General features: G+C 35.0%; 5 protein-coding genes across 5 annotated transcripts; 2 read left to right on the top strand and 3 right to left on the bottom strand.

The window, feature by feature from the left end:
• Positions 1–3,559: 3,559 nt before the first annotated feature.
• LOC106166394 (SUMO-activating enzyme subunit 1) lies at positions 3,560–9,924 on the bottom strand. Its single transcript, XM_087003657.1, has 9 exons — positions 9,758–9,924; positions 9,144–9,255; positions 8,548–8,607; positions 8,049–8,305; positions 7,621–7,708; positions 7,253–7,358; positions 6,961–7,105; positions 6,512–6,581; positions 3,560–5,247 (listed from the first exon to the last, which is right to left on the bottom strand). Exons 1-9 carry the CDS (start codon positions 9,847–9,849, stop codon positions 5,155–5,157), a joined length of 1,023 nt encoding a protein of 340 aa, XP_086859783.1. The 5' UTR covers positions 9,850–9,924; the 3' UTR covers positions 3,560–5,154.
• LOC106166293 (signal recognition particle 14 kDa protein) lies at positions 9,922–11,678 on the top strand. Its single transcript, XM_013544821.2, has 5 exons — positions 9,922–10,083; positions 10,178–10,250; positions 10,588–10,703; positions 11,026–11,058; positions 11,180–11,678. Exons 1-5 carry the CDS (start codon positions 10,060–10,062, stop codon positions 11,264–11,266), a joined length of 333 nt encoding a protein of 110 aa, XP_013400275.1. The 5' UTR covers positions 9,922–10,059; the 3' UTR covers positions 11,267–11,678.
• LOC106166265 (nuclear exosome regulator NRDE2) lies at positions 11,439–20,478 on the bottom strand. The gene is made up of 11 exons (XM_013544760.2): positions 20,257–20,478; positions 19,824–19,926; positions 17,314–17,378; positions 16,925–17,096; positions 15,724–16,775; positions 15,294–15,548; positions 13,794–15,093; positions 13,250–13,488; positions 12,827–12,954; positions 12,481–12,552; positions 11,439–12,217 (listed from the first exon to the last, which is right to left on the bottom strand). The coding sequence occupies exons 1-11, from the start codon at positions 20,387–20,389 to the stop codon at positions 12,047–12,049; spliced, it is 3,690 nt and encodes a 1,229-aa protein (XP_013400214.2). The 5' UTR covers positions 20,390–20,478; the 3' UTR covers positions 11,439–12,046.
• Positions 20,479–20,566: 88 nt separating this feature from the next.
• On the top strand, positions 20,567–22,851 carry LOC106166292 (mitochondrial chaperone BCS1). The gene is made up of 4 exons (XM_013544809.2): positions 20,567–21,458; positions 21,771–21,926; positions 22,101–22,218; positions 22,406–22,851. The coding sequence occupies exons 1-4, from the start codon at positions 20,726–20,728 to the stop codon at positions 22,662–22,664; spliced, it is 1,266 nt and encodes a 421-aa protein (XP_013400263.2). The 5' UTR covers positions 20,567–20,725; the 3' UTR covers positions 22,665–22,851.
• A 112-nt stretch (positions 22,852–22,963) lies between these two features.
• LOC106166275 (RNA-binding region-containing protein 3) lies at positions 22,964–24,609 on the bottom strand. The gene has a single exon (XM_013544773.2). It carries the CDS (start codon positions 24,528–24,530, stop codon positions 23,073–23,075), a length of 1,458 nt encoding a protein of 485 aa, XP_013400227.2. The 5' UTR covers positions 24,531–24,609; the 3' UTR covers positions 22,964–23,072.
• Positions 24,610–24,748: the final 139 nt, after the last annotated feature.

Raw genomic sequence — 24,748 nt, 5'->3', positions numbered from 1 at the left:
TCTTTTTTTTTCTTTTTTATTAGTATATTTTCCTTGATCTTTTCGTGTATACCAATCAATGCAGGAAACAAGATCAATGAAAAGTCATTTTCCAACTTCTGGCAGTTTTCTCTTCGCAATTCTGTTCAGGTAGCGTTTCTTCAAGCAGTTAAGTACTAGATTTATTACCATAGTCCCTAGCATAAATCGAAAAACGCTCACACCTGGACACGGATATGAAGCCGGGCATGACTCAACCCAGCGTTAATGATGACCAAGATCTAATTTCGGCTGGATTTTCCACGGTGACATCAGATATATAAATAGAATCCCCTGGATGAAAATTGTCCAGGGTTCCGACACAGCCATTGATACCCTTACGCCTGCTCTTGATAAGATCTAATCATCAATTGTGCCCCTGCTTGTAACCCCTGCTTTTGATCTGTACTTTTGTCTACTTATCAAAATCGAGAGAAGAATCGATGAATCAATGCACGTATATATGGTTACACTAAATGCCATATCGAAGAAATTTACCAGGGATGCGTTTTTCTGTCTGCGTGTCTGCAAATAAGAAAGAAAGGACATATGCTTGGTGATCGCGTCACTTGAGACCACAATAACTATATTTTGTGAGCCACTTGATAACATTTAATTACAAAGGAACTGCGCTTTCTCATTTGATGGATATCAGTTTTCTAGTCCGATTGTAAAAATCAAGTCATAAAACTGTCATTCATTACACGAGATTAAATGGGATTGTAGCAGTAACAAAGGACGCGCTTTTTTTTTATCTTGGTACGTGTCTGTTAGATCGTGAAGCGACATAACCCGCAGGGTATTTTATACTTTTTCTACTTTTTGCCACTCGCGATAAAAAGTTTGGGACTAATATTGGTTGAATTATCAAACGCCTAACCTTTCACATTTACTGAAAAAGGCGCACTGCTGTCTGAAGATAAAAGCCATTACTTAATTGGTCAATCAATAGACTATTAAAAACTTGTATGCGGTTTCGGGGTCTACAGATAAGAGTGTGGGGGGGGGGGGGATATTACATATTTATTAAGCAAATGATGGTAATCTGCACCCAAATGTATAATTATATATTTTGTCAATCATATGAATAAGTTTAACAATAAAATGTAATCCGCCAATTGTTAAAATTAAGTCTTTTCAATCAATGCTTAATTAACTAAGGTTATGTATGTAAATGTCGGGAGGAGCACCTTTTTCTGTCTGTTAGTCAGATGATACAGGAAATTGAGGAAAGGATGGATCGCAGTTCGCCCTTTATTGAAGATCGTCCAGGGCCTTGTTAGCCCCCTTTAATGTTTTTTTGTGTACTTCTTGATAAGATCTAAGAATCAACTAAAAAGCTGGCTGCAGCCGCATTTTTTTTTTTTTTTTTTTTTTTGGCGTGTGATGGCGGCATGCTTTTATCCGATTGTATGAATCAAGTCATAAAACTTTTAATCAATACATGATAAACTGAGATTAACTTAATTACCGGGTAAGTTTTTTTCTCCTGGGTTTCAGATATTGAGGGGAAAGGGCATGTCACAGATCAGCGTCTAACTGAGGACCGTCAGGGCCTCATTAACCCCTTTAAAATTTTTATTTACCTCTCCATAAAAAAATCAATCATTAGTTGTAACACTATAAATAATTGCCTTTTTATTATTGGAATATGCATTATTCTTGTAAAATTATTATATTGGGGAAAAACTTAAAATCAAGAGACGCTTTTACCAATTTAAACAAATTAAGATCAATTCAATAGGTTGTCGTGGACGATCTTTTTCCGTCTGGCTCTCAGTTAATGGGATTAGGGATTCCCCTTATTAACGAGGAGCGTCCAAGGCATTTTATTCCATCTCTCACGTTTTGCAGGTTTCAAAAAAAAAAAAAAAAAAAAAAAAAAAAAAAGCCAGAATCAGCGTTCTTAAAGAAAACACCATAAAACAAGCTAAAATCATAGCTATAGTTACGAAGGATTTTTCCTTCTGATTGTCTGTATATGAATTGTAAGGGTATTTCTCAGATAAACTTGTCAGCCATTCCCACAACAATACACTCTGTAAGAGGATCCAATCCACCCTGCATGCTTATGTTTAAAGAAGCCTTAAATTACGTATCTGACATTTAACGATTGGGTTAGTTTACAGGGAAACATTACCAAGAGGCCCGCAAAAAACTGCCTGACCAATTAAATCAGAGCAAAATTAATTCTATGTGACAACTGGTTCCAAAAAGCTCCCAGAAACTTCCGATTTCTATCAGCAGCTGATTTAAGTGTAGCCAGGACAGAAGGAGACTCTATGTAACTCTACCACCAGCTGGGCTAAAACGTTTGTAGTTTTTGATTCATGCACTGGTACGGGTTGTCAAAAATACAATGTATCACCGCTTGTACCCTGGCCAAGCAGTCGTTTGTTCACCCGCCAGTTTAGTGCGTGCAGAGCTACCGCTTTGATCTTGGGTGCATAAAACAGGTGGGGGTCCGTAAGTACTGCGAAATAAGTGATGTATCACCTGTAGATGGACCACTTTTCTTAGGAAGTGCTAATTTGCTCACTTATTGAGTTGATCTGATAAAGATAAAAATACTTGATGAATAAAAAAAATGATTTCAATCTAGGACAGAAAAAATAAAATAATAAATAAACAGCATGATTCATGTTCAGCAAAAAAAAAAAAAAAACTTTAGTATTTCCAAAATGTCCATTTCTTACTATAAAAAAAATTCTTGAAAGTTGGTGCAGTAGGTTATTCCTCAGGTTTACCCTGAATTTAGGCTGTAAATGACGAAAAAAAAAAAAGACAAAATCTTATCTTATAACTTAAAATAAAACTATTAGAAAAGTACTTGAAAAACATCAATGAAAAATGTCCATTTACACTGAGAAAAAAAAACTTAGCAAGACGCTTCAAGGGAAATATTCTCATGGATATCACATTTCCAAGTGATAGGGATTCAAAGAAACTGGGATGTTATGCAATTATGAACATGTAATCCAAGATTAACAGAAATTAAACCTAGCATATTGAATATCAGTTGCTATTGTGATTGATTCCCAGCACTCCTCAAATGAAGGCTTTCATTGATGATTACACAAATAATTTATAAAAGAATATCAAATACATCCACTTAACTGGATCACCTGTACATGTACTTGGAAGTCTTGTGATGCTGATTAGCGTAACTTTAACATTTTTGAATGGAGCATATGATCAACAGATCGTGGAAGTTGACCTTTAAAGTGTGCACCAAAACCCATTTTCTTGTCAAAATTTATCTGAAGCGCAATTAAGGGTGCTTTTCAACTTGGCAGCAAAGATAGCCATAACATCAACAAAGTACATGTTCAATCAACTTCCACCTGAACTGCTTAATAAAATGACAGTGTGTTACCTATCACACTTAAAACACTATTAGATCAGGATGCACTGGTGCAGTCTATTACCTAGACTATAGGCAATATTTGTACAAGGCTTATCCACTTTTACCATTATGTCATTAGGAAATTTAACTAAAAAATTAAGATTTGAAAAAAGAGAAAAATCAGGAAATAGACAATTATGACTACAAACATGTACCAGTCAGTTTATTTGTTAGTGCTCAGTTTATTGAACACAACACTACAATAAACTACAGTTTAATGCCATTATCTTGCTGAATCATCTTTTCTATTTCTGGGCATGTGTCAAGAACAGGTAAGTGCTGATATTTTGAAAAATGATATCACAATTCAAAATTGTTGGTCAACCAGAAAAATTGTTTCATATAAGTTGTGTTTTCAGGGTTTTTCAAAAGGAGGTATGATAATGGAGGTTATGTCCAACCTTTGACAGGCCTTTTGTCTCAGGTTGCTCTTAATTTTTGGTTCAAAAATTATCACCCTTTTGGAGGTACCACTGGAGTGAATTATATTAGTCATAATTATCACTTCAAATAATCAGTGTCTTCAAGTCACTGCCAAGCTTGTACCTCCTTGTAACATTTATTAATAGATGATTAAAAACAACAACACACCATTCTGTTTGAGAAATAGATTTTCCAATAAAAACAGAAACATATCTTCTAATAAGCACAGGGGCAGATCCAGGATTATTTGAAAGGGGGGGTGGGGGTGAGCCAACCCAATTCCCCCCCCCCCCCCCCACCACCACACACACACACACACTTGACACAGGGTTCAGAGCTGATGAAGGGCGAACAGTGCCATTTGGTATGGTTTAGAACTGTGATTCAGCTAGTCAAAATTCCAATTTTACGAGGGGGGCAGAAATCGAAGGGGGGGTGGTCAAGACACCCCTGACCCCCCCCCCCCCCCCTATAAATCTGCCACTGAAGCACATATGTCAGTCAAAACATAACTCTCTGTATAATAACAATGCAGAGCAGAATACTACAAAGTAGTGCAAAACCATCAAACCCTCATATGCTGGTACCTGAAAAGCTATGTTCAGCATACTAATATACCAGCATTTCAAAATACAAAATAACAATAAATACAAAAATAAAAGTACCATTCTGGGATAATTTTGAAGGCCAAAACTGTTGCAAAAAAAAAAAAGAAAAAAAAAACTCTGATAAATTTTCAACATTTCAATGTAATGTCAGTGAGTCTTTCACCAACTAGTTTGGAGTTAAAACAGAGCTAGAGTATTTACTGTTTCACAGCAGTTCTGTTCTTCACCTCTTCTTATGACAATGCTCATGTTCAGTTTATTTTCACTTTCATATAATAGGGAGGTGAACATATCACTAAAACACATGGTTTTAGTTTGAGGTAAATTTTAAACCATTTCTTACACAGTTCACAATGCTCACAATTCATCCTGGCAAGGATCACGTCCAGTTGACTTTGTGTCATGCCAAGGCCATGTGTCTGTGACTGGGTTCCCATCCCTAGATCGATCAAACAGGATGGATCCATCTCCACGGGTCCCTCGCTAAATTGCTTTCAGCCCAAGTGGCTTAGACGTCTGGGATGCCCACTAAAGCTGCTAAATGATAGTTAATTACCCATTATCAGCCTTAGCAAGCGTGACACACATCTAAGCCGCCGAAGTTAATTGCAATTAAGCGAGAATCCCCTCAGAGATGGTTTGATCCAAAGTTAGTACAACAGTCTCTTGGGAATGGTCTCTGTGCCATGAGGTAAGGTTTTAACTGTTGCCTATACAGTCCACCATTCCACTTCCATCAAGACCATTGAAGAAAAAGAAATTGTTGTGTGGTGCATCCTTCTGTGAAACAGCCTTAAACAAACATAAAAAAGGATATATTTTACAAGTCATCGGAATGGGGAAAAACACAAAATGGCTTGTGTAGGCATGGAGCTGTTAAAACAAATAAGATGTACAGAATAAAACTACTGAATCACACAAAAGTAAATATAGAACCACTTAAGCAATCAAAATACTGAAAGATCTACAGAACACAAGCACATAAAATGGTGTTATACTTCAACGGTTTTGTTTAAGCAAATCTGATGGACGACTTCTTTGACCAAAGAGCAAAATCTGGATGTACCATGAAAAGCTTAGCGCTAGGTCAAGGGTACAATGTGTTACAGAGGCAAATACATATGTACTGTTTAATTACAGGGAAAAAGGTGAGAGACAAAAAAAGTTTGCACGAGGAAATGATTACATATCTGCAGGCGATCTGCAAAAACTGTCACAATATAAATCAATGATCCTGGGAAAGGCTTCCCTTCTCTATAGAAAATACATGAAAAAAGTTAACCTAAACATGACTAAAACTCCCCACTGCCCATTTACTCTCAAAACTGATTTAATGACAACCCCTTTTATTCCACTTCTCAAGATCTTGGCAATCCAACGTTAAAACATGGCACAAATCCTGTTTTCCCAAAAATCTTTGAAACGCTGAAACATATCACTTTCCATGGCAAATAGCCTCAGGGACTAAGAGTCAAGACAAATATTTGTACAATGTTTTAAGAGAAATTGATTTCCCAGAAAATGAACTCATTTCAAAGGACCTCAAGCCAGACATTGCATCAGGAACTGGTCTATTATTCTTTCTTATGTCTCTGAGGCAGCAAGCCATTAGCAACATATCCTTATGCCTGTGTTACACGGACCGTGACATTTCTTTTGTGATAAAGCAAACTGTGTCTCAGCCACACCTCAGAAAAAGCCATAAGATATGAGATGGATGACATCTGAACTTCTAGAAAAACTCTCTCACTGTCTCTCTCTCATGTGCACCAATGTAGAAAGACTGACAATGAAGCAAATTTTGCCTTGAAATGCAAGCCTTTAAGCAGTTAAGGCAACATAATTGAATTTAAAAAATCACATTCTTTTTAAAAATGTGCTGCAACAGCTGGTTGATTAACCATTTATTATTACTTTTTTCTTTTTTTGAAAAATATTATGATCATCTTTTAAAACAAAATTATGTGCCTCTAAATCAGTAACTAATTTGGTGATAATTGAGAAATGCATTTTATCTTCTAGAATTCTTATTATATACCTTCCAAAAAAAAATTACCTTTATGATTTCCTGCCCAAAGACTCCTCCAACAATTGCACAAACTGGACTGAGTTCAGCAAAACAGTAGCTAAACAACAGAAAAATACTGACATGTTTATTTTCTTAAAAATAGCAAGGTGAGCAATTTGCTCTTTCTTTAAAAGAAAACATTTATAACTTTTCAATTAATTCACGTTTTGATTGGTTGGATTCTTCTGTTTTAAGGTAGCATTCTATTGAAAACAAGGTGGTAATCAACAGAACATTTTCAGCACTAACACTATTATTTTGAAAATCAAATTAACCTATTCACAGACCATATAAATACATTTAAAGGTATAAATAAGTATCACTATTGCACATAACAGGATAAATATCACTGTCACTTAAATACAAAGCTTTAAAATGAAAAAAAAAAGATAATTCTTAGTCAATTTCATTTTGTTTTCATTTTTTGCCACTCTCACCTGGCAAAAGAATCATCAACAAAATCTTTGCTAATCTTCAGTTCCTCCAGCACTTGATCCCTTGATTTCAACAGGTTGACAACGTCTTCTTCTTTGGACTTTGGAGAAGGGTCCCTTTTGTATTGAGCTCTAAATTTGAGTAAAACTGAAAAACAATGACACAAAACATAGTCAACACTGGTTGTAAAACATGACATAAGTACTGAAATAATAATCATAAATAAATAAACTAATAAATGAATGAATTGCATAACAAACGAAAGAGATGCAAATAACTTCGTATTGATCTTACCTTGTATGATAAAGAATGTCTTAGGTACTTTTCTCAGTAGTTTGGACATATTTTCTGAACTCCAATCCACAGCCAGTGCTTCTTTTAATCTTACAAAAGACATCGACTGGAGAAAAAGAACAGAAGTAAATGATCATGCAAACTAACTTTTGAATACATTCAACTTGAATTTCAAGCAAGGAGTTTTAGGGATTCCAGTAATCTAGCATTTAGCCCTAACCGTAAATAGATCCATTCCCTTCATTGTTTACTGATCTAAGGTGCCATTTAGAATATAAAACCTCTACATATTGTAATACAAACTGAGATTCATCCACTGGTACAAGTTGAAAATATCAATATAAATATCTCAGCGGGTAAATATTTACCTTTTTGGAAACAACTGTTTCTTCTTCTTGCGTTTTTGCTTTTTTTGCAGAAGCCTCTCCACTTTCTTTTTTCTTCTTGATTGTTTCCCTAGAAGTTTCAGAGGAATATTTTAATAACTATTTACCTTAAAGCATTAATATGTTTTGTAAGGTTTCTTTAAGCAGTGCATTGTCTGAAAATATCTCAACTTAGATGCATAAGATATAGAATTTCTCCACCTTCAAAAAGGCTGAATTCTGTTATGAAATATATGCAACAGAAGATGACGAAAATCACAGAAAGATTTTCAGACCAAGACCAGGATTATTGCCTCTTGCCTGCAAATGTACCCCCCCCCCCCCCCCCAAAAAAAAAAAAAAAAAAAAAATCCAAGTTAAAGAAATCTAACCCACTGTCATCTTTATAATGTGAACTTGAAGACTCTCACTCTGCATATTCATGCTCATTCAGGTCAGCAAACATGAAACCATGGTAACCAAAAACATCGCCTGCGAAGAACTTTATCTTGTTTTCGTGACATATAGAGTTTATCCTGAGGAGCTGGTCTTTGATCAGATTGGTTGCACAAACCACATCAAAATTTTGAAAGAAAGTTTCATCTTTTTCAGCAATATCACTGGAGTCTGCTGTCACCTCTACCATTGGATTAAGCAGGGCAGTTCTCTCAACAGATGCCTCGGCCCTCTGGAAATTTAGATGTTGATTATATCAGATGATTGGTATTGTACTGGTAAAACGTTAGCAGTATGTCTTCATATTAAGACTTCGATTTTAAGGATATCCCTGTTGTTATTTTCAAGCTAAAAAAAAAGGGAAAAAATGAGTTTCACATGTATCACACACATTAATGTCAATTGATATAATGCACAATTATGCTTTTACTTTAATGAAGTCATGCCACAAAACTTTTTAAATAGTTAACATACATTTTCACCAATTTTACTCCTTGGTATGAGAAACTGTGAACATGCATCTTCTTCTGTCACCTGAAAATAAAAAGATAATTACAAGCAAAAATATCATTTAAAATGATCTTTATTTTAAAATGTAAAAGAAATAAAAGGACAATTCAGTAATTGTAATTATAATAATAAAAACAGTCATAATACCATTTTGTCTTTAAACATTTCCACTTTCAAACCATTCATTCATCTACAAATCTATAGACAAGTCTATGCAGCAATACTGAATCTGTCAGACTCTTTAACAAACTCAAATACAAATTTTACTATACACATATTTTTAGAGATAAATAAAAAAAATGTCGAAATTAAATTAATTTGAAAAACTTCTTCGCCTTAACTATAGAATTGCTCAACACATGATGTTAAACCTAGGCCACAATGGGAGTTGGCGTCTAAATCTAAATTAAATGTATTCACTGCACATGTTGTCAAATGACACCAACTAAAGATATAGGGTAATTCTTTTTAAAATACCAAAATAAAAAAGTAATCATTGATCATGACTGGTTTAGCCATAGAAATATTTATAAGGAATTTAGACAACAACAACAATTTACCACAGTATGGTCCATCAGTGTGAGTGACTTTATCCCAGCTAACACAATGTTCTTAGATATCTCAGCTCCCAGTCCTTGGAGGCCAATCAGTAGCACTCTAGCTGCTCTCAATCTGAAACATTTTAAACCAAGTTAACAATGACTGATATAGCTATGTCAAACAACTGAGGAAAAAATGATATATCAGTACATTTAAGGTTGTGGTAGTCTTGAAATGGCTGTGATCTGTCAGTGTTGTTTCTTCAAGAGTGGAACATCTAATTTCATGTGGGAATGGTTTGTCAAGTTTTACAAAAAAATATGGTCAAACTAATCTAAAAATCTCTAGCTTTCTTGTCTTTTTTTTACATAGCACACCGTATGTATTGATAAAAACCCAAAAACAATTCCTTGTTAATATACTGAAAACATGAATCAATTTAATTAAAAGGACGTTTAATTTGTTTTACTTTACAAAAATATATAGGTGTTTGGCATGGCGATTGTTATTCATGGTAACACTTATTTAGTTACAATTTCAATGTAAGTTGTTCATTGTTATTGTTATTGACAATGTTTTTGTTGCATGGTACATCTGTGTGCTTTCATCAATTTTTTTGTTCATAATTGCTTACCTTTTCTGGGCATCAAGGCCCCACAATCGAATCTGCCGATCGTACAGTGCTGCCTCATCCTCTGTTAGATTCATCTCTTTTTGTTCTACCATTTTAAAATTTCTATAAAATAACCATGTATAAATGACAAAGTCTCTCTTTTGATGCTTCAATTTCTGCCGGTCCCCACGTGTGCTGCAAACATTTCTAAACTCGGTTATTATTGGGTAGGATCAGGGTCATACAGGACTCGGCCAATAAGAACTCATTTTACAAAAACCGGAAATGAAAATAAAATACACAAGAACTACACAGGTGGCAAGATGGTACTACTGGAGAACGATGCTGTAAGTGAAATATGACATTTTCTGATATTGTTTTCGTGCATGTTTGCAAAATATTTGGCTATGTAACCGAATTTCCTCCCTTTCTCTTTTGTAGTTTCTTAGTGAACTCACGAGACTTTATCAAAAGGCCAAACCATCTGGATCCGTGGTGGTTACAATGAAGAGATGTAAGTATTCATACCTGTCTTTAAAAGTTGTAGGTTGATTCAACTTTTAGGGGTAATCCTAGCCAAATAAATTAATATAATTGGCCTGAGAACTCACAAAGTATGAACTAATTTCAAGTTGTGCTTGTAATTCACCATGATTGTCTTTTAGAGATGCCTTCCAAAAAAGTTAACTTGTATTTTGATTTTAACTCTAATTGACATATGTTTCAGTGTGTGCTTTTCAATGGCTACTTTTCAGAAGGATTGATTATGCTTAATGTAATATGCAAGGATGTCTAGCAGAGCAACGGATTTTATCATTTTTAATCTTTGCACCACTGTAAATCTTCTTCAGATGATGGTCAGAATAAACCAAAACCAAAAGTAAAGAAATCTACATCACATCCTGAAGAAATTGACTACAAATGTCTCTTCAGAGCAACAGTGGGAAATAAAAAGATTTCAACAGTAGTATGTATTGAATAAATGTGATATGGGAAGAAACTGATGAATTTTTTTCTCTCATTTTTGTGTAAAATGTAATATGTACCTAAGAATATCTTATGTTGAATCCCACCTTGTAAAATTATAAATTAACTACTGTACATTGATGTCAGCAGTTTTATTAAAATTTAACCTACATCTGTATAAATTTATGTAGTGGTAGTGTTAAATGAATGTTATATTCACTGGTTTATATATAATTAAAATGCTTGATTTGGTGACATTTTTGATTAAGGTGCAAATTAGCCATTATTTGTATTAATTGAATATTTTTTTTTTCAAATTTTAGGTTACACACAAGGACGTTACAAAATTTCAAATGGTAAGGAAAATTACATTAACCTTCATCTTTTGGTGCCAGTGAAGTTTTATAATAAGACTGAAGTAATAAGACATATCCGAGTTTAAATTGCCAATGATAGATGTGTATTTTATATTTCCAGGCATATGCAAATGTATTAAAGGCAAATATTGATGGACTTAAAAAGAAAGCCAAGGGCAAATCAAAGACAAAAGCAACTAAAGAATAATAGACCTCATTCATTTCAACTAAAGATATTAACTAGGAGGCAAGCATTCAATATGGATGCTCATCTTTCTTTGCAAGATACATTTAATGAGAAATACAAGGATGGATTCAAAGTCTCTTTTTTTAACTTCAAAGTTATGCAGTTAACAAGGCAGAAATAACATTTTTTCAGCTTTTGTTGTTTTTTTTTTTATGTTTTGGATCCTTGCTGATTTCAGACTGCACTTTTCAAGTGCAAACTTGATCTAGTATTATCAGATTTTTTCACTTTTATTATTTTCAACAATTATTTATATTATTTAGTAAATGTATAATATTGAATGGATGGAATAAGTAGATGCTATCTAACTGTATGGTTATAAGTTATAAGTAATATCTATATTATTTCAAATAAATTTAATTGTTAGAATCAAGGAACACAAGTTATGCTTTGCTTAACAACTGTATTCTGAGAATATAGTGTTCTGTATATAATGATATATAACGCAATTACATATTGAACTTTTGTGTTGGTGTCATGAAAAACACCAAAATCTCCAAAAAGTCTTTTTTTTTTCCAGTGCCTTGGTGACTATTATTCCCAATTTTTTTCTTTTTTGTAAACAATTGCTCGATAATTAGTAGGTAATCTGTAAAACCTACATGTACAGATGTTACCAGTCAATGGTATTGACCAACCTTGCTCAAATGTAAGACACAAAACAAATACATTCTTGTAAGTAGTATAAACATGCATCTTTATTCTATGAGAAAATAGTTTGTTTCACAAGTGTTCCTGAGTTTAATCATTTCCACAATCACTGTCATTGTCATCTTGTTTACTGGCTTCGTGACCAATGAGGAGGTCGACCTCCTCCAGTGGGGCGCGGACTCTGATTTCTTTCTCCGCCATAAGATCTGTTATCTCTTGTAGTCTGTCTGGAAAGTACTGAATGCCATCCATGTATATACTCTGGAAAAGATGAGTACAATAAAGTTTCAGTAGATGTCCTAACAATGGCTGATGAATTAATATGGCAAAATTTTACGGAAGTAGAGGAAGATGACACAGCATTTTAGAAGTTTTTTGACATGCTCAAGTCTCTCTCGCTGACACATTGCGGGCAGCTTCTTATGAATGACACTTAAAATATGGTGTGAATCATAACGGGAATCTTAATAATTAAGTAAATTATCTGACTTGTTCTTGAACAATGTTTCACGCTAGCAGCATACTTTAGCCCATGGGCAATCCTGCAGTGCTCTGTAGAACACTCCTTCTGACCTGTGAACATCCTCTGTGGACACCTGGAACAACACAAAGTTGAACTATAAAATTTATTAAGAGATGTCCTCACAGTACAGAGACTTCTGTTTAGGACATATGCTAGTATCAACTATCTTGACCTGACTGCCATTTATACAAAAATGTGACTGTTTTAGTCAAATATAACAATATTAAAATATGCACAGATGAGTGAATAAATAAAAGCTATTCATGTGATGTTTACAATAATCTCAATCGATCCTTTTTAAATCTCAATTCTTCAACAAACTATGGTATTCCACTGTAAAACCTTACCTCAAATCTCAAATATAATCTCCATAACAAGATACAGTTTTGTCCAGATGTGCTTTCCACAGCTCTCTCAAATATTGAGCGCAGTTTGTGTGTAATGCCAGTCTGTGGAATGGATGCACTAACCCAACCTACAATGCAAGTGAGCATAACCTTGAACGAGTACAGTTAAGAGTTAAAATGAATTACATATTCAGAATTACAGTGTTAAATGCCTGATCATTTGTTTTCACTTTTCGTTTTCATGCACAGTCATACATCAAATCTCAAATCATAATTATGGAATAAAAAATTGAAAAACAATGTAACGCTGTACTCCCCTGTACATCATCCAATAAAATGTAAATTGTAGCATTTTGGAAATGTCAATTTTGATGCTGCAGGCCATTTAAAACAGATTCAGATATATATAATTTTATGATTTACCTGGAGCACCTGCTAATGCACTGGGTCCAACATTCATTCCTTGTTCTATCTTCTGTTGTCTCAGTAGCTCTGCATGTATTGCCATCAGCCATGGTATACATGTGGAGCACGTCTTGACAGCCTTGTTAAAGTACATACGCAAGTTCCCCAATATATGAGACTGAGACTCCAGCTGGATATACAGGCGCAAGAAGTATGGATGTTCTGGGTAGTCCTTCAAGGCTAGGAGAAGTGTGGATCTGAAAATTTCATGTTGAGCAAACCATATAAATGGCAAAAACATAATCAACATTTATTACTGAATTGATATGTGTATCAAAAACTCATTCCACTTTTTAAACCTATGGTATTTCTTTGATAACATTACTTTTCATACTACAAGTTACACTTTCATTCAGCATCTGAAATTAAAGACCAACATGTGTTGGTCTTTTATTTCAGACCAACACGTTGGTTTTTAATTTCAGATGCTGAATGACCAACATGTGTTGATAACATGCTTCAAGTGTTGACACTTGTATCTATAATAAACACAACACCTTACCTAGCAAAAGACATTGGTAAAATGGACGTCCGTTGGTGATAAAAAACAAGCTTCACAAATGCCTTCATTATTTCTTCATGGTCCACCTGCAACCGTGAGGGGGAGGGGCACACATCACTCACTTCTGTTTCCATGTCACAAGATGACAGTTTATCCTTGAGTTTAGACAGCACTTGTCCAAATACCACTGATGCAGCCTGCATGCTGACTGTGAGGTATTGAAATAAGGCAAAACACTCCGTCCATACAGCCAGGAAGCTGTCACACTCTGGGCAGATCCCATGTGATCCCACATTGAAGTATGCATCCAGTGTACTTTCCAGTATCACTTGGTAATTTTTTCTAGCTTTCAACAGTTTGGTTCCAGGGACATCAGCCATTGGTTTGTTTATTTCATACTTCCCATCATCACCAAGGCAAGATAGTATATGAAGTGCTTTAGTTTTCCTTTCATTGGAGACATCACAAATTTTAGCACCGTTTTCAGACTGCCCACCCTCCTCATTGCACAGCCCTAGAGTCAATTTAGCATAATTTCTATAAAGCCTACACACTCCAGTCTTCTTATCCTCAGGCAAATTCACATAGTTCTGTGAGTTCATAGCAATGGCAGTGTCATATATCCGGACAGCTTCTTCTACGTTACCTAGTTGCCATTCCAGGCTCGCATACACATCCCATAAGATAAGATTATTTCTATTGTTGCTTTCTTTCAGCATGCCTTTGACAGTTTTTCTGAGTTCTTTTGTGGCCTGCTTTTGTTCTTTGGCATTTTCTTTCCCAAGAATAGTTCTGATTTCATATTCCACCCATGCTAATGTAAGTAAAGCCTGTCCATTTCCTGAGAAGACTTTAGATGCTTGAGAAAACATGTTTCTAGTAAATATTTGATGGAAGTTTTTATCAAGTTTGACACTTGTGGACACCATGCCATACAGTTCATCTTCACCCTGAAAAATTTCTTCTGCACTCTCAACTTTCAAAGAGAACCTCTCTCTGCATGTTTGTACAGAGCTTTGTGTCAGTGTCTCATTCTTTACTCCTAGTAAATCCAAGAAACAGACTATCAAGCTGAACTTCAGTTTTTGTGAAGATATCACAAACAGGCAAGGCACAATGTCATCAAATAAAACAAGTCTGTCTGGATCTTCACAATCTTCTTCAGTCTCCCCTTCTTCCACGTCTGGTCGCCATGGTAACATGTGCCTGGACTGCCTTATCTTTTCAAACTCCAGCCACGTGGCACATCTTCCCAACTGCTTCTCCATAACTGCATCTTCCAGTGCATTATCTTCTTCACCTTAATGTACGAAATTACACAAATTCTATCTCAAATGTTCAAATTACTATTTTAACATCAAATCTTAACTACAAACAAAAGTAGTAGTCTCAAAATAATGAAAAGCCATTTTGTTTTCCAACTTGTGGGGAAAGGAGAGTTTAAAACATCAGATCTCATACAGCTTTAAAACTCAAACAATTTGATCACAATGCACCTACTTTTATATCTCATAGGTGAACAGTGGAAGGGTTTTTTTTTCACACAATTTGCCCATCCAATGGCCCCAGTCTCCCCAAACCGAGGCATTCCACTGTCCCAGAATGCTTCAAAGACATCCAACCTGTCTTTCTGAGGCAAGGCCATCAGTGACTCAGGACAACACAGGTTAAATTCTATTAGAGCTTGGAAAGATGCTATGGCTTTTTCCATTTGGCCTGCTTGCTTCAAAAAGGTACACATCTCATTGAAAAGTCCTAAAAATGTAGTCTATACAGAAAGACTAAATAGATTCTGACAGATCGATAAGTTAAACTCACCCAAAACATTTAGAGAAAAAAAACTTATTGTGATTTAAGTTTCTGAATATACATAAAATGTGTAATAAGATGGGAAACATTGTATTTCTAGACTTTTCCCATATGAACTCACCTATCATATGTTCCTCAGTGGAGGGTAAGAGTGGGTGACTTTTTGTGGACCCAATCACAAGCCCATTCAGTACCTGAAGTGCTTTGTGGAAGGCAGATAATGTCTTTGGGGTAGAATATGTGCTAAATCTGGACTGAATAAATGTTAAGTATTTCTGCCACAATTGGGGATTGTTGGGATGAAGAAACACAAGGTTTTCCCACTCAGAATGTAATTTATCTGCCTCCCAAATCAGAGCAGATAACTCCAGCTGTTTCATTTTCAACTCTAGTGAAGCTGGGTTGGTTTTCAATGCTTTTTCAATAATAGAGATTTTCTTTTCAAGAACAAACAACTCTCTCCTCTTCCGCTTTTCATGCTCACTGGGTTTAAACAGCTCCTGGTCTTTGGCAACTGTCTCATCTTGAAAGTAAACAAATTCCAACCACATCTTGATATCACCTGGGTTTTCTCTTGTATGTTTATTGTACTCGGCAGTTCTTCTCTGAATGTACTGCTCATGTGTTTCTACTAGAGTATCTTCCTGGACTGTGACAGGTGTGAGATCTTCAGTTTTACTGAGACCCTTTCCCTGGGCCCAGAGGGCAGTAGATTCATCATAAACACCAAGAGGGTTGTATTCTTTGTCCCCAGACAAAGTTTCTACTGGCCTGACTTCAACTGAGAGATAAGGCAAGGTTTCCACAGTCTCACCACAAAAAGGTTTATCTGCACCAGACTTTAATTTTGGTTTTGATAAGTCAATTGCAGGCTGCTCTTCATCTTTCAGTGTCTTTCTATTGCTAAAATATCTATTATCTTTATGCTTCCTTGACTCACTACTTTTACTGTCCCAGAGGAATGTCTGATTTTTATTAAGTCCAAGGCAGAAATTCCCAGTTTTGCTCCTAGACCTTGCAATGTGTTGCTTGTATATTGAGCCATACATGATGTTGTTTTTGTCTGGCTTCCTGTCAACACGGAAAGCATGCTCAGGAAGCAGGTCAGGAATGTCTTCAATGAATATCTTTCCTGAGCTACCAGGAGGAACCGATTCAGTCTCAATCCTGAACCTAAAATTTACACAGCACAGTATATACATTTTTAACCAAAAACATCTTGGAAGTAAATTGTGTTTTTAATCCATCTTAACATATTTTTTTGTAAATAAATCAAAATCTCAACACTATTATGTATATTTCTAATAAACACATGTATCTACCTCTCTTTATCCAATAATACCTCCGGCGAATCTGATAGCCTATCATGCTTATGTTTCTTGTGTTCCTTTTTATGCTTATGTTTATGCTTGGATTTTTTCTTTTCTTTCTTTTTTCTCTTTCTATCCATATACCTGCTGTCATCCTCATCATCATGATGTCTTTTTGATTTACCTGAGAAAAACAGTATACCATATGCAAAAAATCACATTTTAGCTTACAATAAAGCATGCATTTACAAGACACTAAAACAATAATTGCACACATCTAAATTCAAGATTTTTTTTACTTTTCAAAAAATTTGTTATAAAATTATGAATGTAAATATAAATGATTTAATATCACGAACAGAAGTTACTATAACCACAGAGTTTTTTCATATCACTCTTACCTTCATCAACACTTTTTCTCACAGTAAGAGTTTTTCCTTCTTCCTCTTCCTCTGAATTAGAAGACCTACAAAAAATATGAACATACAATTAAAAACAAGGCAGCAAAGCTGTCAAATGTACAGACAAAAAGCAGAAAACAACAATGCACAAAAATAGGCTACTGTCAATTCTGATACAAAAGTACATTATGCTTACCTGCAAATTCAACATCAAATTTTAGTTATGCTCAACAGGTAATACCAATGTAAGTAAAATGTGAAACAAGCATAAGGCTTCAGGCCCATGAGAGTTCACACTTTGAAAGTGCCAGAATAAGAAAAATGAAAATTTTACACAAAATTGCATAAATTCAATAATAAATGATAACCCAATTGAGCTGGCTTTCTAATTTGAACTGCATGCCAATCCTACAAATAATACTTGTAAGTTAAAAATAATAATAATAAGTAACACAGTTTTCTTTTCATGTTTGTAGTAGCAGTACATTTTTGTCAATTTTGATGTAACATTACATAATCAATTACAGAATAATTATCACCAATTATTGACTATAAATAGCATGGACATGTAGAAAATTTGGTTACCATTCGGCTTTATGTCCATGGGAGCTCTGAGTCCCACAATGAATATGCCAACATGATAAAAATGAATATTTCACTAAAATGTGTAACTACAAGAAAAAGAAGCAAATCAGACTGCTTTTCCAACTCGGCTGCAATTTAGTCCTGTGTTTCTTTTTTGAAAGTTTGACAATCATAAGTAACATGGTTTACCCATAATGGTCATCATAGCAGCAGCACCCAAAATTGTGTTTTCTTCTATTTTGATGCAATATTATATAATGCTTAACAGCATAATGACCATCAATTTTTAATAATGAAATATACGTATCATGGATTTTCAGAAAATGTGACTAGCAAAGTTCTTCAGGACCATGGAACTTCAAAGTCACATCTTGAAAATGCCAAAAAGTAAACAAGACAGCACTGTTCTGAAATGGGTTTTTTCCATTTTTAACACTTTTTTAACATAAAACAAAATTAACAGTTTACTGCCATTTTTATATGATCAACTAAGAAAATTGATGAGATGGGGAAAATATCAATACAACAGTGTTAAATGTCCAATTTCCTCTATTCTGAGATTCTGAACATAGTGGATGATTGAATCCGACAAACTGCAATAATATGAGTTTATTTCCATTTTTGACACTTTATTACACAATACACGATAACAAGTTTACCATCATTTTTACGTAATCAACTAATAATGTTGTAAAGATGCAGGAAATGTCAACCAAACACTTTTACATGTCTTATTAGTTCAATAATGAGACTGTTAACATGCCTAAGAATTGAATCTGAGGAAATGTGAAACAAGACAGCACTGTTCTGACATGGGTTTATTTCCATTTTTAACACTTTTTTTAACATAAAACAAAATAAACAGTTTACTGCAATTTTTATATGATCAACTAAGAAAATTGATGAGATGGGAAAAATATAAATAGAATAGTGTTAAATGTCCAATTTCCTCCATTCTGAGATTCTGAACATAGTGAATGATTGAATCTGACAAACTGCAATGATATGAGTTTATTTCCATTTTTGACACTTTATTACACAATACACGATAACAAGTTTACCATCATTTTTACATAATCAACTAACAATGTTGTAAAGATGCAGGAAATGTCAAACAAACACCTTTATGTATCTTATTAGTTAAATAATGAGACTATTAACATGCCTAAGAATTGAATTTGAGGAAATGTGAAAAAAACAGCATAACTTCTAAAATAATGGCCCGATAATGCTGATTTTCGAATTTGACCTGTATTTTAGTGAGATTGATTACTCCTGTGAGTTTCATGACAACAGGCCTATCGGTTTTCCTTAAAATGTGTTAACAGTGTTGCATATATGCTGAAAAGTGAAAAAACAGCATAACTTCTACAATAATGGCCTAAACATGCTGATTTTCGAACTTGACCTGCGTTTTATGAATATTCAACAGCTCTGTAAATATACAGCCAAAAAGTAAAACTGTCTTCCACTTATCGTGTTAACGATGAAAGTGCACGGCGACGGCGACATCGACAGGGATGGCGACGGCGACGACAGACACAGGTGATGGCAATATGTACAGACACATCTGTGTCTGTACATAATAATCCATTGTCTTATATAAATATGTTGTCCAGATTTTGAAACGAAATTAAACTTTGAATTGTTGAACAGTAAAATTTACCAACAATTCTGTTTTTATAAAATGAGGTAATTTCATGATGCTAATCACTGTTTGACATAAATTTTTGTCTAGATATAAAATGTTAAACTAAACTCAATGGTACAATTTACTGGGTTTCTCTTTTTTATTTTTATTTATTTATTTATTTATTTTTTGAAACACAAGCATGTTTTAAGGGAAGTAATACAGCTACATATTATGACTGTCAAAATTAAGTTATATCAAGCAGGTAGAAAATTTTAACAAAAGTAACATTTACCTGCTTTCATGTGGAGTTTTCAATTTTGCCTCTTCCTCTTGTAAGATTTGCAAAGCATATGCATCTTCTGCTTTAAAACTTGGATTGTGCAACCAATCATGACCTGAAATTTCCAACAGAAAAACATTAGCATATCATATAAGGCATTTGGGGTTTACTACTTCAGGAACCTTGTTCAAATACATATATACCCCCTCCCCCCCCCCTCCCCCCCCCCCACACACACACACTTAAAAGTGGAAGGGAAAATTGTGGAAGCTTTTCTCGCCTTGATTGAAGTTAGCTATTAATGACCTCACTGTCATTGCAATATATTTTCCCCTAGCCAATGAATTTTATAAGAGGAGAACAGGTGAACGGCCGCTAGTGAACCGCTGTTCGTTTTAGGCAACCAGAACCACGAACAAGGACGGGCACGTGACTTTGCTCTCACCTGAGGCTGATGGTTCTGCGGTATTTTGCTGATACGCAGGGAAAAGACCTAATGTCTGTTTTTCATTTGTAGATGTTGTTGCATATTGTGAGAACGCAGGGAAAAGTCCAGCGCGCTGTTCGTCTTCACTCATAATCGTGAAACGTTGTTTAGAAGTAATGACTACCAAGACACACCAAACCCAAGTTTTCACATTTTCCACTGAAATGTAAGTGTATTGAGAGAAATATATATAAATAAAATCAAATTTTATTTCTCGTCACAAAGTTTGTACATGTCAACGGGACGTCTGAGGTCTAATGTAAAATGAATTGAAGTTCAACTGGAGATTTTTAAGTCGTTGCTATTGAACAATATGGCAGCGCCCATGGCCTGAACATGTTGAAAACAACAGCTATTTTTTTGAGCAGAAGAACTTCCTTGCCTAGTCTGAATTGAGCTTTCGTCATCTACCACAAAGGTCCTGAAGATGACGATCGCTGAGTTGTTTTCATCTCTTGGAGACAACCCTTACTTTGGGGCAGGATTTGGTCTTGCTGGTTTGGGAGCGGGAGCCGCCGTCTTACGAAAGGGCTTAGTTGTGGCGACAATACTCTTCCGTAGGCACTGCATGATTTCAATGGAAGTTCCCAGCAAAGACGTAAGCTATCAGTGGATCTTGAAATGGATATCTGTAAGAGGCACCAAAACACACCATTTAAGCGTTGACACCTCTATTTCTCAAAATGATGTTGGGAAGTTAACAACAAAATACAATTTTATCCCGAGTCCTGGAGATCATTTCTTTAGATACAAGAAAAACTGGATCAAGGTAGAAAGGGTTCGGGAGCAACAAATGACCGGTGCACACAGAGAAAACCCCTGGGAAACAGTTACATTCATAGCACTGGGAAACAACAGATCTATATTCTTTGATATTTTGGAAGAAGCTCGCATGTTAGCACTGGACAGTATAGAAGGGAAACTGATAACCTATATAGCCAAAGGAGCAGAATGGAGGCAGTTTGGATTTCCGAGAACACCAAGACCACTGAGTTCTGTAGTCCTAGAAGAGGGTGTTAAAGAATCAATAGTTTCTGATGTGAAAGAGTTTATAAGTAATCAGCCATGGTACTCAGCTCGGGGAATACCATACAGAAGAGGTTATTTGCTTTATGGACCACCTGGTTGTGGCAAAACCAGTTTTATTACAGCTTTGGCAGGTATAAACAACATAGTTTCCTCCTGTGAAAAGAAATTGGGAAAAATGATTCTTAAAAGTTATATTAAACCATCTTGTTCCTACAAATTTTGAAGTATTTTATCTGAAGGGAGGGGGGTGAAAGCAGTTTTTTGTTTGATGTAAAAACATAGTTACTGTACCCAAGTTAACAGGTCTATTAGTCTGAGTTTTTTAAGTGATTAATCACATAGTAGTAGATGCTTATCCTGAACTGAATAGTTTTGACAAAATATGGTGTATTATTGTCAAGGTGCAGGTTGTCATAATTAACATGCTGTTATCTTGTTTTTAGGTGAATTGCAGTTTAGCATTTGCATTTTGAGCCTTAGTGAAATAGGTATGACAGATGATAGACTGAATTATCTCCTGAGTATTGCACCACAGGACAGCATCATACTATTAGAAGATGTCGATGTAGCAGTCGCTGGAAGGGACATGTCCAGAGAGGGTGAATATTAATCTTATATATTTCAATTAGGATTCATCTCTGAAATATAAGCAAAAACATGTGCTCTAAAATCTGCATCAATTATTTAAAGTAGAGTCTGTTTATTATGTTTAAAGCTCCTCAAAAAAGTGCTTGGTGACAATAGAGCATCAAAATGCTATTTTTTTGTTTCAGATCCAGATAGGTTTGCAGGCATGGGGAGCCTCACTTTTAGTGGGCTGCTTAATGCCTTAGATGGAGTGGCATCCACAGAGGGAAGAATAGTTTTTATGACAACTAACCACCTTGAAAGGTATTCATTGTAATTATCACTTGTAAAAAAAAAATGTACAGTACAAGTATATTGGTATGGTCATTCAAAATATTAGGAATTTAAGAAAAATATAGTTTCAGTAGTGTAATGACTATTTCCAAAGACAAATACTTATAATAATATATACACTTTTTTCCCTGTTAATCAACCATTTTATTTTTATCAGGCTACCACCAGCTTTGATAAGACCTGGAAGAGTGGACATGAAAGAGAAAATTGACTTTTGTACAAAGTATCAACTTGAACAAATGTTTCTTCGCTTCTTCCCAGATCAAAATCAAGAAGAAGCAACAATATTTGCCGACTGTGTTATGTCACATGGTCAGGATGTTAGTGCTGCACAGATTCAAGGATATTTTATGTTTCATAAAAATGATCCCAAAAAAGCAATTGAAAATGTTCAAAAAATTTGGAGAACAGACTGAATGCTGGTAACATGCCATGAAAGAGGGTTAAATGTAAATAACATAACTACATTATGATCCTTTGTTTTCATTTATCAAGAAATGAGTACATCTTTAAGTATTAGGTTGACTAAATTTAAGTCAGAATGTGAATGTTGAGACTTTAGACTACAAAGAAGGTCAATAATAAAGTTTTTGTATAAAAATACTTTGGTTGTCATCTTTAAGATTAATTTAACTGTATGTTTCAAACTTATAAGTAATTTTTTCCATCAGTACCAAATGTATTTTAATATATTTATATTAAAGAAAAACAAGCATTCAAGTAATATAATTTGTTATTAATAATCCATCCAGATGCACTGTAATACAATCTACTTTATACCCAAAAAGCTTTTCCAGTCATGATTTACATTTTAGATCCAAGTATCACAGTTTTGTTTCCTTTGACTTGGGGTCTTCTTTTTCTTTAGGTTTAGCAGAGCGTGCAAATTGGACAACCATTGGTTTCCCATTTAAAACAAATCCATTGGTCTCGTTCAAGGCTTTTTGAGCAAGATCCTCATTAGGCAATGTGACAAAAGCCTGTCCTTTCATCCTACCCTCAGTCATGTGTCTAATATCAAACATGTTTGTCTGTTCTTCTGATGTCCAGTCAATGTACCGACCAAAAACATATTTTAAGTCTTTTTCTGTAACATGTTTCGCAAGATTTTTAATATACAACCTACTGGTTTGATCACCAGCATCATATCTTTTAAACACATTTATATCTTTCATTTCTTTTGAGGATAACCTCCCACGTTTGAGTTCACTAGATGAAATGAATTGAGTTACATCTGAATCACTTTCTTCGCCGTCATCAGCTTCTGCCTCTTTAACTACAGGCTCAATTTTTCCAAATCCACCTTCCTCAACCTGCACTGGTGGTTTCTCAAATGATTCTTCAAGTTCTAAGTTTTCACTGGGTACAATTGGTTCTATTTGGTCAGCGACTGCAGGAACTTTGATTTCTATTTTCTTTTGTGCTGTAGGCTGTGGCTGTTCAAAAACATCCTCTGCTTTTGGTGCATTTGACAAAGTTCCACTTGGTATAGGTTTAGGGATTATAAGATCATGTAATTTCAGTTTCTTTCTTGGTCTCTTTTTCTGCTGCTTCTGTCTTTTCACTGGTTCTTGTTTCTTTCCTTTAGCCTCATCATCAGTGTCACTCTGTATTTCAGATTCATCCGTGCTTACCACCTCCATTTCTTCCATATCTGGCCAGTCTGGTTCAGAAGGTCTGGACTCTATAGGCCTACCTTCAGGAAGGGGAGGGGCTGGTGTAACCGGACTGAACGGTGCTGGCATATTCATTTTGTTCATCAGATGTAAAACTTGAACATAAAACTTGGGCACAGTTGCAAGTGTATGAGCAATGTTTGTCAAGATATTAACATCTGGCGGTGGGTAGATGTAATGTAAGTTAGGGTTGTAAGGATAATCAATACCTAACTTTTCTGCTATTTTTCCAAACGAAGGGATTTGATTTTCAAGCACCTCCTCTTCGCTCTTGGTTGTTTCTTGTTTTTTGAAATTTTCCTCTTTGAGCTTGTCTTTGAATGTCTCAGAGTCAGAAAACTTGGGATGAAACTTCTCATATTGTTTCTTTGAAAATTCTACACTTAGTCTACAACCAAGGATCTCTAATTGATGAAGTCGTTCTAAGGCCTTTTCTGCCTGTTTTTTAGAATCGAACACAGCGAATGCGGTATGCCTTAGCCTTCCTGCTGTGCCCATGCATTTTGTTCTTACGGCCCCAAAATGCTTAAGTAAATCCCCCTTCTCATCTTCAGTTAACTCTGCAGGCAAGTGCCTGATAAATAGGGTTGAAAGAGCATCAGCCATGTCAAAAAGCCAAACTCACTCTACTCATGCATGCTCTCCTCACCGGAAGTAAGAGGAAGTGGGAAGATATGTCATATTCTTAAGATTCAAAGTTCATTATGTGGAAGCAACTCGTTCTGTCTCAAAATATATTTGCAATAATTAAATTGTTTATGCCACATATCGTATTATATACGTCAAAATATTTAATTACAGCTTTCTGTACAGTAAAATACTTA

The sequence above is a fragment of the Lingula anatina genome, chromosome 2 (assembly GCF_051362555.1).
Source record: "Lingula anatina isolate TDL-2025a chromosome 2, LinAna3.0, whole genome shotgun sequence".
Lineage (NCBI taxonomy): Eukaryota > Metazoa > Brachiopoda > Lingulata > Lingulida > Lingulidae > Lingula > Lingula anatina.
Note: the sequence above shows the minus strand (reverse complement) of the source record. Positions and strands in the feature narration are given on the sequence as shown.

Coding starts and splice junctions, on each gene's coding strand:
- LOC106166394 (XM_087003657.1), bottom strand. CDS start 9,849: ATGGTAGAACAAAAAGAGATGAATCTAACAGAGGATGAGGCAGCACTG. Junction 9,256..9,757: donor GGCCTTGATGCCCAGAAAAG/GTAAGCAATTAT, acceptor AAAATGTTTCAG/ATTGAGAGCAGCTAGAGTGC. Junction 6,582..6,960: donor GTTGATGATTCTTTTGCCAG/GTGAGAGTGGCA, acceptor TCTGTTGTTTAG/CTACTGTTTTGCTGAACTCA.
- LOC106166293 (XM_013544821.2), top strand. CDS start 10,060: ATGGTACTACTGGAGAACGATGCT. Junction 10,251..10,587: donor GGTGGTTACAATGAAGAGAT/GTAAGTATTCAT, acceptor AATCTTCTTCAG/ATGATGGTCAGAATAAACCA. Junction 11,059..11,179: donor ACGTTACAAAATTTCAAATG/GTAAGGAAAATT, acceptor TTATATTTCCAG/GCATATGCAAATGTATTAAA.
- LOC106166265 (XM_013544760.2), bottom strand. CDS start 20,389: ATGAGTGAAGACGAACAGCGCGCTGGACTTTTCCCTGCGTTCTCACAA. Junction 15,094..15,293: donor TTCACCTATGAGATATAAAA/GTAGGTGCATTG, acceptor TCGTACATTAAG/GTGAAGAAGATAATGCACTG. Junction 12,955..13,249: donor TGCATTAGCAGGTGCTCCAG/GTAAATCATAAA, acceptor CTTGCATTGTAG/GTTGGGTTAGTGCATCCATT.
- LOC106166292 (XM_013544809.2), top strand. CDS start 20,726: ATGACGATCGCTGAGTTGTTTTCATCTCTTGGAGACAACCCTTACTTT. Junction 21,459..21,770: donor TTTTATTACAGCTTTGGCAG/GTATAAACAACA, acceptor TCTTGTTTTTAG/GTGAATTGCAGTTTAGCATT. Junction 21,927..22,100: donor AAGGGACATGTCCAGAGAGG/GTGAATATTAAT, acceptor TTTTTGTTTCAG/ATCCAGATAGGTTTGCAGGC.
- LOC106166275 (XM_013544773.2), bottom strand. CDS start 24,530: ATGGCTGATGCTCTTTCAACCCTATTTATCAGGCACTTGCCTGCAGAG.